The 12,672-nt window shown below is 35.5% G+C and overlaps 1 protein-coding gene and 1 long non-coding RNA gene across 2 annotated transcripts in view; both read right to left on the minus strand.

The window, feature by feature from the left end:
- Positions 1-12,672, minus strand: part of LOC136838464 (uncharacterized) — a 319,579-nt gene that overhangs the window by 241,205 nt on the left and 65,702 nt on the right. The gene's annotated exons all lie outside the window — the stretch shown is intronic.
- On the minus strand, positions 3,586-4,512 carry LOC136838459 (uncharacterized). The gene has a single exon (XM_067103401.1). It carries the CDS (start codon positions 4,424-4,426, stop codon positions 4,001-4,003), a length of 426 nt encoding a protein of 141 aa, XP_066959502.1. The 5' UTR covers positions 4,427-4,512; the 3' UTR covers positions 3,586-4,000.

Below are 12,672 nucleotides of genomic sequence, written 5' to 3' on the forward strand. Positions count from 1 at the left end.
GAAGGTTTCAGAAACCAGCTCTACGGCAAACAATACTCCTCCGCGGTTTTGGGTTTTGTAACCACGTGGTTTTCCAACTTGCTAGGTTCCTAGTACTTGCTAAGCGAGCTCGGTGTAAGTTTCGTGGCAATTGTATTATAATCTTTTTCAGATTCTACGTTCAGAAGAACAAGTATTGATTCAAAAAGCCTACAGATAAATAGAGTCAAAATCGATAGACACGATCACGATAACACACACATATTTATATATATATATATATATATATATATATATATATATATATATATATATATATATATATATATATATATATATATATATATATATATATATATTCAACTTTTTCAAATACATAATTGTTTTGTGCATTATACAATTGCTAACAGGACCCTCACATAAGCAACGTCTGAACGTGCTGAGGTCATTAAAAATGCTTTAAAAATGATATATAAACAATTTCCTTGAGGGAGCACACATTGCCTCTCTCGCTTTTTGCCCGTAGGCCTACCTCTAGGCTATCTACTCTCCTAGTCGAAGCAAAAAAGACATTTTTGTTATTAATTGCCAAACAATGTGGCAATTAATAACAAAAATGTATCTTTTTCTGTTTCGTTTTGTTTATGAGACTATAGGAAAGTAGATAGATATACGGGCAGAGAGCGAGAAAGATTATTTGAGTTCACCGTCAAGGAAATTGCTTAAGTCATTTTCAAAGTCATTGGTTGATTGAGTGGAAGTTTTTTTGCACTGAGAGTTTTTTCACACAATCAACCAATGACTCACATGATTCGATAATCAGAAAACGAGGAATATAATTTCTCTATGGTGCATAAAAGTTCAGGGAAGCTGACATTTACGTTCAAATTACCTATAGTCTCAAAACTTACCATATCTTACGCGTTGAGAGTAACAAAGGTTAACGTTCTGCGCTAAAATCTAATTTATTTTTATTTGACCCCAAGGAAAGGTGTTAATTTCCCATAACTCTTTAAGAGATTACAATGAAAAATATATCAAGCAAACGATTACAGAAATCTCATGGTAAACAAGTCACAAATGCATTATACACACACACACACACACACACAGAGAGAGAGAGAGAGAGAGAGAGAGAGAGAGAGAGAGAGAGAGAGAGAGAGAGAGAGAGAGCATTGTGGCTATTACAATTACATACGAGTATGTATCTGGTAAAAAGGTGACCAGTAGATTCTACATATATACACATAAATACATTTTTAAAACACACATATTATATATATATATATATATATATATATATATATATATATATATATATATATATATATAGAGAGAGAGAGAGAGAGAGAGAGAGAGAGAGAGAGAGAGAGAGAGAGAGAGAGGCACCATTCAGGACATTAAAGAAAACGGTCCTCGGAGTAAACAGCAAACGGGTGTGTGTGTAACTTGACTCCATCATCCTGACTTCTACTTGAGAATAAAAAAAAAAAAAAGACACTTTAAAGCCTTTTAAACGCAATTTAATACAAGCATATGAGCATTCAATCTCCTATTCCTATGTATATGTCTGTAAAGTAAAGCAAAGCACAATATACTTTGCGGCTTTAAGTTTAGTCAGTGCTTTACGAACGGAAAAAAGTTGAGAACGATCTTAATACTGATGAAATTCTCAAACCCCAAACAGGAAAGTGCTAGCATAAATATAATGGCATTAAAACAATCAGAGAGAGAGAGAGAGAGAGAGAGAGAGAGAAAGAGAGAGAGAGAGAGATTTCAGCAATTTATAGCAAATCGAGAGAGAGAGAGAGAGAGAGAGAGAGAGAGAGAGAGAGAGAGAGAGAGAGAGAAGAAGAAGAAGAAGAAGAAGAAGAAGAAGAAGAAGAGGAGAGATTTCAGCAATTTATAGCAAATTGAGTAAGAGAGAGAGAGAGACAGAGCCAGAGAGAGAGAGAGATATTAGCCATTTATAACAAATCGAGAGAGAGAGAGAGAGAGAGAGAGAGAGAGAGAGAGAGAGAATTAGCCATTTATAACAAATCGAGAGAGAGAGAGAGAGAGAGAGAGAGAGAGAGAGAGAGAGAGAGAGATATTATAGCAAATTATAGTAAACATATAATTTGCACATACGCATCTTATAGCAATTTACCTAAGAAAATGTTTAAATCCGAACATGATCAATATTCCATCTACTTATTCCGCTGTCTCGCTCTACACACGCTGAAGCAGGCCACACGTGTTACAGGCTGACTGTATTCTTGTCAGTTCAAGTTCAAGTGAGTTAATCTTGATAAACCTATGATAGACTCACCGGATTCTGTCAATGATAAGAGCTTTATCGCGATGCGGAAATTCCTAGTCTTACCCAGAAAGTACTTTCATGTATGCGAGGTACATACGTATAATAATATACAAAACACCTACTCACATGTAAACATATGTATATAACATATTTATATAGGTCTATTTTTTTTAACATTAGGTGGCTTCAGAAAAAAGACAGCAAAGTCTCTTTCGCATTTCAACTACATTATATAGAAACAATTATACATTGCTAACGTTTCCTAATATATATATTTTTTGCGTATAGTCTCAAGCTCCTAGTAACTCTTAAATAATGAGAGAGAGAGAGAGAGAGAGAGAGAGAGAGAGAGAGAGAGAGAGAGAACAATAATCTACCACCGGAGAAAGATTCAACTTGGTCTAGACCCCAAACAATTGTGGAGGAAAGGCGTTTAAGGCGGATGAGTTCAAATGATGCCTCGAATATAACGACTTGAATATAAAAAAAGTATTACCAATTCTCCAATTCGTTCTTGTAAGCGAAATCCCAATCAATTCGTCTTGAAATAACGTAACTGTCAACTTTAGGCCCATTTAGTTAAAGGCTGTGCTGAATAAAATACAAAATAAAGAAGTTTACAAGTGGAAAGAGTGTGTCCTGTTACCGAGCATCTGGGGAACAGTTACCCTTGGTTTCCATGGTAACCGGCCTCTTGACGCTAGCCACACCAAGCCATGCTTCTGTCCACGCTCTCGCTCTCTCTCTTTCCCGTGTGAAACACTCATGTATAAAGCAGTATTTCTGTGAATTTATCCCTTATTTATCTTCATATGCTGTATAATCATACCTTATTGATCTTCAATACTGTATACTTTCTTTCTCTTAGATATAATTTATAAGAATCTTACGGACGAAGTTTTAATTCATTCATTTGGAGCTTTATAATGTATAATGCTATATCTTTTTTTTTATTTCCTTTCCCATCAGCATAATTTGGTTACTTTCGTTCAGGACAGACTTCCTCCAATTTTATACTTTTGTTTTTTTTTCTATATATCAGTGTTGTATCCTTTCTACCTAATGCTTCAGAATATTTTTATGTAATTGCATACCATTTAGATTATTAATTATTGTTTTCAGTTTTCATATGATTGGCCATTATTATTATTCATTTTATAGAAGCTTCTTTGTTAGATCATTCATATTATACCTTGATTATATTCTCATTACATATTTCATATTGTGTCATTGTTTGTGACTTAAAAAGGCAATACAAAAATATAATACAAAAAAAATACAGAAGGGTAAAAATATGCAGAAAGTAAATTCAAATTTGCTTTTATTTGTCAAGAAAAATAAATAGAAATGTTGTCTATTTGTATCACAGATTCAGTGGAGTCATATCCTCCATTATCACAGACAGACCAGCTGCCGCTGCTGTCAGGCAGAAGGCGATGACGGCGGCTCAGCCAGGGGGGGGCCAGGAGGTCTTCCTTCTCCTCCTCCGTCAGAAGTCCTCCCGGGGCATCACAGAAAATACCAAGAGCGTCGATCGAGGCCCTAGAAGAAATTCAGCAGGTCGTCCTCGAAGGTCGTAGGCTTGAGGGGGGACTGCTACTGGTGGCACTTGCTATCACAAACACGACACAATTCGACGCCCCCCGTCAGAAGGGCGTACACATCACAGGAATTCAGGTGGGTGCGTTGCATCAGAAGGTCGTCTGCCTCTCTTCGCCCTCAAGCCTTGACAGGTCGCTGCTGTGGGGCGGGGGCGGCGGCGGAGGCGAACAGCTCCTTGCACAGACTCCAACTGTCGTCGTCGTTGGTCGTCCAGAAAGTCCCGAACTGTACCTCGAATTCGGGTTCGGCCTTCACCATCATCGTGCCCTTCAGGTTGAGGGAGAGGTCCAGCGTGGCGGGGGAGGCCTCGATGATCTGCAGGAGACGAGCCTCGAGGGCTTCGTTGGCGAGGTTGTCCTCGATCTCGGCGTCGAAATCGACGCGGCAGATGACTACGCTCTCTTTCTGCGCCTCCTCCTGGGCGACCTTCTTGTTGTCCTCCTTGATTGAACGGGTCTTCTTGACCAGCTTCTTGATGGCCTTCTTCAAGCTGTGGACGCTGAAGAAGGAGGAAGAAGTCTTCTTGCTACCGAGAACAGCCATTGTGATGAGGGTGGTTGTATATCTGTGCGTACCGGAGACGTGTACGACTCGAGAGATGGAATGAGTATGCTGCTTGAAGCCGACCTCGGCCGTATTTATACACGAGCGTCCCCTGACGTCACGGGCACGTGATGCCTCGTGGCAGGTGTGTGCGCGACACGAGCTGCGCCTAGGGCACAAGGACAGGCTTGCCAGGGCTCGCAATAAGAAGGTGAATTTACACTCTTCCCACAACTCCGAGACTTGAAATAGTTTCATTTACATCACAAAACACAATAAACTTAATAAATACATACTTTGGTCTTACAAGACCGACCGAAACCTAGACTAAAACGTAACGAAACCAATTTCAGGAATCGACATCATCGTACACCGACACCCTCCTTCAGGGCACCGTGAGAACGACGCTAGAATCATCGTTCCCAGGACTCTGGAATTTGGGCACCATGTGTGGACCGAGGAGACGCTACGCCGTTCCAACACCTGCCCCTCGTGGCGAACGATACAATTTCAGAATGGTTCGACCTCCTTCCCACTCTCGTCTCTTTCAATTTTCCCTCTAAAGTAGGCTAGTGCGTATTTCCTTAGACCGAGGTGAAACGGCGGGTTGGAATGCAAACTCGGAATAAAGATATATGAACGTATAAATCAGTAATTAGTCATTTTAAATATTTCAATTACGACAGCAGTACGAAAAGGCCTATAACAACAACAACAGACCCAGGTCATTAGGGGATTTCGCCCCAGGACAAACAGTATTTACCCTAAACCTCCCTCCGAAAGTCTCGGATCACCGAGAAACTTGTTTTTCCCTTTTCTGAGATGCCCGAAAGATGAATAGGTTTCATCTCCCTCCTACAACTCAAGTGACCAACGAAATCTGAGTTATATTAATACATCAAATGTTTTAAAAAGTAAATATTAATGGGGATAAGAAATAATTTTCATTAGGGAAGACATTAATATGATATAACCTCGGATATTATCATAGCTCACATAAGCATAAAAAAGTAAACGTTATCAAAAATACGAAGTCATTTTAACGGAAGGAAAGAGAAGTATAACTTCTGATATACTTCTGGTATACTTTGTATATTATTATTATTATTATTATTATTATTATTATTATTATTATTATTAAAAACACTCATTGCAGTATGAGTCTTAAAATGGAGAAACAAATCCAGTTATGTATATGTACATATATTTAAAGATCTGTACAGATTTATCTTTAAATGTATGTACATATACATAACTGGATTTGTTTCTCCATTATTATTATTATTATTATTATTATTATTATTATTATTATTATTATAAGAATTTACATTTTTCAATAATTATCAACTATATTAACAAGCTTCAAAACTACACTGATACTCATCAATAACCAGTGAATGATTAAAAGACCTAACTGATAACTTTCTCATCGATTTGGTTCCGTATTTAAATAAACATACCTATCACGATTTCATGATATATCTATTTACACATCTATTTATATATCTATCGCAAACTATTATTCATTATCGCCTTCAAGATCCCACAATAGGAGATGATTCTTTAGCAGCTAAAATCCTAAAGGAACCCTGGGTCCCCAACCCAGGGCAATACCTTCCCTCCCCTCACCTCCCCTTTTGATGAAAACCAGATGAAAATGCCAATGCACCAACTGAGGGGAGGAGGGTCACGAGAGAGAGAGAGAGAGAGAGAGAGAGAGAGAGAGAAAGGAGGGGAAGAGAATTCAACACATCGCTCCACAATTTCCTCAGGCGGGCCACTTTCCCAGGCTTCTTGGTGAACTGAATTGTTTTTGTTGAAAACATGTGGCTGCCAAGGGTCTTTTCTCTCTCTCTCTCTCTCTCTCTCTCTCTCTCTCTCTCTCTGTGTGTGTGCCTTATTGGAGCCACTACACCATGGTCACAATCTCGCAGCATCCTATTTGTGTAAAATTGTAACCTGCTTTCAAATTGGCGATAAAAAATAAAAAAAAAGACAAGGTTGTAAATGATTTACTGTAAGAAGAAAGTTTTGCAATAAGGTACCGATGACCGTTCATGTAGGAGATTTGTAAGCATATGTATTTATGTATATATGTATGTATGTATGCATATTTATATATTCATACATATACATACTGTATATACTGTATATATATATATTATATATATAAAGATAAACTAACACATTGTAAAATATACGCATGTCAGTTAAACGAACATTAAATATATACAAATTAGTGAACGTTAAAATTACGTGAGAGAGAGAGAGAGAGAGAGAGAGAGAGAGAGAGAGAGAGAGAGAGAGAGAGAGAGAATCGGTAAAAAGGTTAAGGAATCCGAAGAAGATTAATGATGTGGGAGATTTGTAAGCATATGTATTTATGTATATATGTATGTATGCATATTCACACACATATATACACACACACATATATATATATACATATATATAAATTCAAAGATAAACTCACACAGTGAAAAATATACACATGTCAGTTGAGCGAACACTATATATAAATTTTTGTACGTTAAAATTACGAGAGAGAGAGAGAGAGAGAGAGAGAGAGAGAGAGAGAGAGAGAGAGAGAGAGAGAGAGAGAGAGAGAGAATCAGCAAAAAGGTTAAGAAATCCGAAGGAGATTAATGGGGCTTACCATAATGACCTCAGGTCAATTCTTCAGAGGCGAAGGGGGTTAAGGTATGGTCATAAGGTCCCTTGGGTCATTTTCTAAAAATAATTGTTTGTTTAGAGCAGATCTGGGAAAAAGAGGGAGGGGGGTGATTCTGGTTCATTTTGGAGCATGCCAATTAACCCTTTTTTCCAATTAACCCTTTATGCCAATCACCCATTTACATTCAATAAAGAATCTAGTCGTTTTTACATTAATATATTACAAAAATATTTATACACAAAAAATAATGACACACCAATTCCTGTGTATAGAATTTTGGTTTTCGTTATCTTTCAATTTTCATATTTTCTGGACCATTATTATTATTATTATTATTATTATTATTATTATTATTATTATTATTATTATTATTTATTATCTGCTTTCTGTATTTCCCAATACCTTCTGTTGCTTCTAATGAACACCATATTCTTTGGACGGTTGAATTTCAAGTCAATGGCGCCTGTGGTGGGCTTGTTCCATACGAATAATGGTTCAACTTCTGAATAATAATAATAATAATAATAATAATAATAATAATAATAATAATAATAATAATAATAATAATAATAATTATAATAATAATTGTTATTATTATTATTATTAAAGGTCTTCAGAATGTCAATCAAAGATTATTTATTCTGCACCTGTTTGATGTTTCTAATACATGTAAACACTAAAAACAAAAACAAAATAACAACAACAACAATAATAATAATAATAATAATAATAATAATAATAATAATAATAATAATGCTAAGAGATTCACAATTTCATGAAAAACAATCTGTAATAAAAATCCACAATAATATAATACTATATTTACTATAGTAATAGTAATATATAGCAATATATTTACTATATAATTGTGGATTTTTATTACACAAAATAATAATGATAAATTATCGTGGAAATCCCATCCAAATTGGTGCAATATTATTAGAAGCAACATTCACTTGCAAGATGACACACAGTTACCATTATTATTCAACACAAGTCCCATTACATGAAGTAAGCTAAAATAAACATACACTTGCTAGGCAAGATTGTACAGAGAGAGAGAGAGAGAGAGAGAGAGAGAGAGAGAGAGAGAGAAACTAACACTAGACTCCTTTAAATGGTGTAATATTTAAATCTTTTTAGGATAATATTGTAATTACCTTTATTACCGCCATTTGTGAAATGAAGATAATTATTATTATTATTATTATTATTATCTGTGTCTGTTAACTGGTATTCTTTTATTTGTTTTAATCTATTACTTTCACACGATAAAGTGCATATTTTTAATAATAATAATAATAATAATAATAATAATAATAATAATAATAATAATAATAATAACAAAGTACTTGATGGAGACACCTCCTTAATTTCATCGTAATAATTACTGTATTAACTAAGGGAAACACCAAAGATGTCAAGAAATTCTGGATTATTATTATTATTATTATTATTATTATTATTATTAGACGGAAGTAGACCCTTCTTAAATATGTCCTGTTAAAAAGGATAGCTGTAACATGCGAGCTGATTTTATGTTTTCCTAATCATTCTTTTTCTCTTCCACTCTAATACCGGTCATTAACGCAGAGGAGGAAAGAATTAAAAGGAGAGCTGAGAAGACTCAATATAAAATTAAATCCAACGATGCAGCTATAGTTTTTGAAAGGAATTATTATTATTATTATTATTATTGCCTGAAGGTAACAGCAAACATCTTGGACGTTGTTGTCTCAAGATAAATGTAACAGGAGGAACGGTGTTCGTGACGGTCGTTTGGAAGACACAAGAGTAACCAACCAACAAGGTCCTAACGGCCCCCCACCCCCTCCCCCCGCGCCCCCCCTCCCGGCGGTCCGAGAGTTTCGGATGCGCCCTGTTACCGAAAAAGACTCAAGTGTCAAGCAACCACCCGTGAACTCCTGCCGAAGAAAGAAGAAGAAGAAGAAGAAGAAGAAGAAGAGAGAGAGAGAGAGAGAGAGAGAGAGAGAGAGAGAGAGAATTTCACAAGACTTCTCTCTGAACTGTAATAACAGTTTCACAATAATATATCCAAAAATATGTTATTGTGACTTATTGCGAAACTATAATAATAACAGTACGTTTAATTTCCTAAAGATTCGTGGAAACTGATTGTGATAAGTCACGAATACCAGTGAATAATAAACACTTTGTGTATAAATGTCTCAGCTTGAATTGGCAAAGCATTATTTTTTGTAAACAATTGTATATTTCAGTTCCTTGTTAAGACATGTTTCAAGAATAACCCTTTCGTTTTACGCTAAGAAATATACTTTAAAAATAGACTTTTCTTTCATAACAACAATAACACAGAATACGAAGTTCAAAATAAATATTTTCTGTAGTAAAACATGTTTATTGGAGACATACATACATACACACACACACACACACCTATGACCTTAATATTTTTGCCACATAATACTAACATAAAAGACATCACAACTGCAAAACCAAAATAAATATTTCCTGGGATATAACGAATATGTAGGACACACATACACACAACGCATGCGGAAGTACTTGAAAGACGAAGATAAGAACAAAAATTCTTATCGCAGAACAGATACGAACACGTTGAGCAGCGTCAGATAACAGAGGCGAAACGACTCGAAGCCGGGGATAACACCAGACACGTCCCAACATGAGATTTTCCTGTTCATTCTCGTAAAAACTGATGGTAGTCTGAATGTCTGGCTATAAAGCCAAGCACTTAGACTTTTATTTTTCATTTTATTTTAGATTCTTCAATATACATATGTGTATTATTTTCCTATGTACATTATTTTTATACATGTCTCGATACACGCTCTGGCATGAGATTTTCCTGTTTATTCTGGCAAAAAATGATGTATATTATTTTCATACGTACATTATTTTCTTACATATCCCGATAGAAGTTCTGGCATGAGGTTTCCTGTCTATTCTGGTTAAACTTATCTATTTCACCGAAAGACAATTACATGAGAGAGAGAGAGAGAGAGAGAGAGAGAGAGAGAGAGAGAGAGAGAGAGAGAGAGAGAGAGAGATCCGCCATTGATTTTGCACCTCGGGTCTCGCTCCCGTCCGAAGAAGGAAATTTATGGCATTCGTTATCAGTGAACAGTAGCCCTCATGTGGCCTTTTTTTTTTTTTTTCAGGGACTTGAAAGGGAAAATAAGACAAATTCTTTTTTTCGGTGTTTTTCGGGGAGTTGTTTTCGACAAAGTAACGCCAGAAAGCGAAACTTTTTAACGAGGCACATCTGTACTGGTTCGTCTCGAGGTGATGAGCATAGGGTGCGTGTCGTCATATATACATATATACATACATACATACATACATACATACATACATATATATATATATATATATATATATATATATATATATATATATATATATATATATATAAATGTATATATGTATATATATATATATATATATATATATATATATATATATATATATACATATATACATTTATATATATATATATGTATGTATATATGTATGTATGTATGTATATATATTGACATATATATATATATATATATATATATATATATATATATATATATATATATATATATACATATGCTCATCTACCGTATAGACGAACTAGTATGAGATAAATATATATATATATATTTATATATATAAATGTATATATATATATATATATATATATATATATATATATATATATATATATAAGATTTATACATACATATATATATATATATATATATATATATATATTTTGTTTCTATCCCTTATAAAGCAACTTTTTTTATCTACAATATAAACATACATATGAAGCAAATAAACGCATGTTCAATAGAAACACTCAAACTACACTAAATAAATCCCATTAAATACAACTGAATTATACATCTAACCTACACACTAAACAAAGAAAACTTATTCATTAACGCATTCTTGTCTGGGTACTGCCCAGGTGGGACCAACCAGCTAACCTCTCCCCAGAGCGTCGCCTGAATAATCGCATGAAATCGTGTGGCACTTGAAACGGTCCCAAAAGTTCGCCCTGAGGTACTCCTGAGAATTTCCTCGGCGCTTCTGACGCAAACTTACGAGACTGAGCCCCGGTATGTAAGCCGCAGGTGGAAAATACCTGCGTATAATTATCTTATTACCATATCATTAGCTTGAATCGCCCTCATTACCATGTTTTTGGTTATATCTTCCCAGGTTACAATATGGGAGAGTTTCACTTTGATTCCTGGGTGAAGTTTGGTATAAAAGTTCTTATCAGTCACGGCAATGAGGTTCATTTTCCAAGTGAAGTTTGGCATCAAAGTCACTTTCAGTCACGACATAGAAGTTCGATTTCCAAGTGAAGTTTGGTATCAAAGTCCTTATCAGTCATAGCATAGAAGTTCAATTTCCAAGTGAAGTTTGGTTTCAAAGTCCTTATCAGTCAAGACATAGAAGCTTGATTTCCAAACGAAGTTTGGTATGAAAGTCCTCATCAGTCACGGCGTAGAAGTTGGATTTCCAAGTGAAGTTTGGTATCAAAGTTCTTATCAATCGCGGCATAGAAGTTCAATTTCCAAGTGAAGTTTAGTACCAAAGTCCTTATCAGTCATGGCACAGAAGTTCAATTTCAAGTGAAGTATAGTATCAGAGTCCTTATGAGTCACGGCATTGAATCTCAATTTCCAAGTGAAGTTTGGTATAAAAGTCCTTATCAGTCACGGCACAGAAGTATAATTTCCAAGTGAAGTTTAGGAAAACGCCACTTACAAAGCATAAAAGTATAAAAGATTAGTTTGGCGTGAACGTTACTGTTACTTTCAATTCAAGTACTGTATAACATCTGAATCTTAACAAGTGAAGTTTGGCAAGGGCGTCTCTTTCGATCAAAAACATATAAGGTTTGCGTGACGAAATTTGGTGTGACAGCGCAGTAAGTTTCAACCTCAATTTAGTTGAAGCGTCGACCTCTTAAATAAAGACGGAATTCCTGTTGTCTAAAACCTCACCTTAACATTGAAGATCAGCTACCCATTTTTCCCTTAACTCTGATATCTTCGCTTCGTTTTTTAACAAGTTCTTGATCGGCTGCTGCTACTACCTAATCTGGGGATCATACTATAAATTCGCCAGGCAATGATTTTGAAATTGCCTTTGTAGTTTTCTATGGACATCTCCGCAGCAGAATTGGGGCGAGGTACGTTTGTTAGAAGTCTAGAAATGTAGTTATGAACTACAAACGTCTCCGCAGCAGAATTGGGGCGAGCTACTTTTGTTAGAAGTCTAAAAATGTAGTTATGAATTACAAACATCTCCGCCGCAGAAGTGGGGCGAGGTACGTTTGTTAGAAGCCCAGAAATGTAGTTATGAACTACAAACATCTCCGTAGCAGAATTGGGGCGAGGTACGTTTGTTAGAAGTCTAGAAATGTAGTTATGAACAACGCCAGAAACTCACGGTCTCACGGGTCAAGTTCGGTCATGGGGACAACAACAAACGTTATAACAACAATTCGAGCGAGCAGCAACATTTTGTTTATAGGTGAATAAAGGTATATATCTAGCAATCA

The sequence above is a fragment of the Macrobrachium rosenbergii genome, chromosome 5 (genome assembly GCF_040412425.1).
Source record: "Macrobrachium rosenbergii isolate ZJJX-2024 chromosome 5, ASM4041242v1, whole genome shotgun sequence".
Classification (NCBI taxonomy): domain Eukaryota; kingdom Metazoa; phylum Arthropoda; class Malacostraca; order Decapoda; family Palaemonidae; genus Macrobrachium; species Macrobrachium rosenbergii.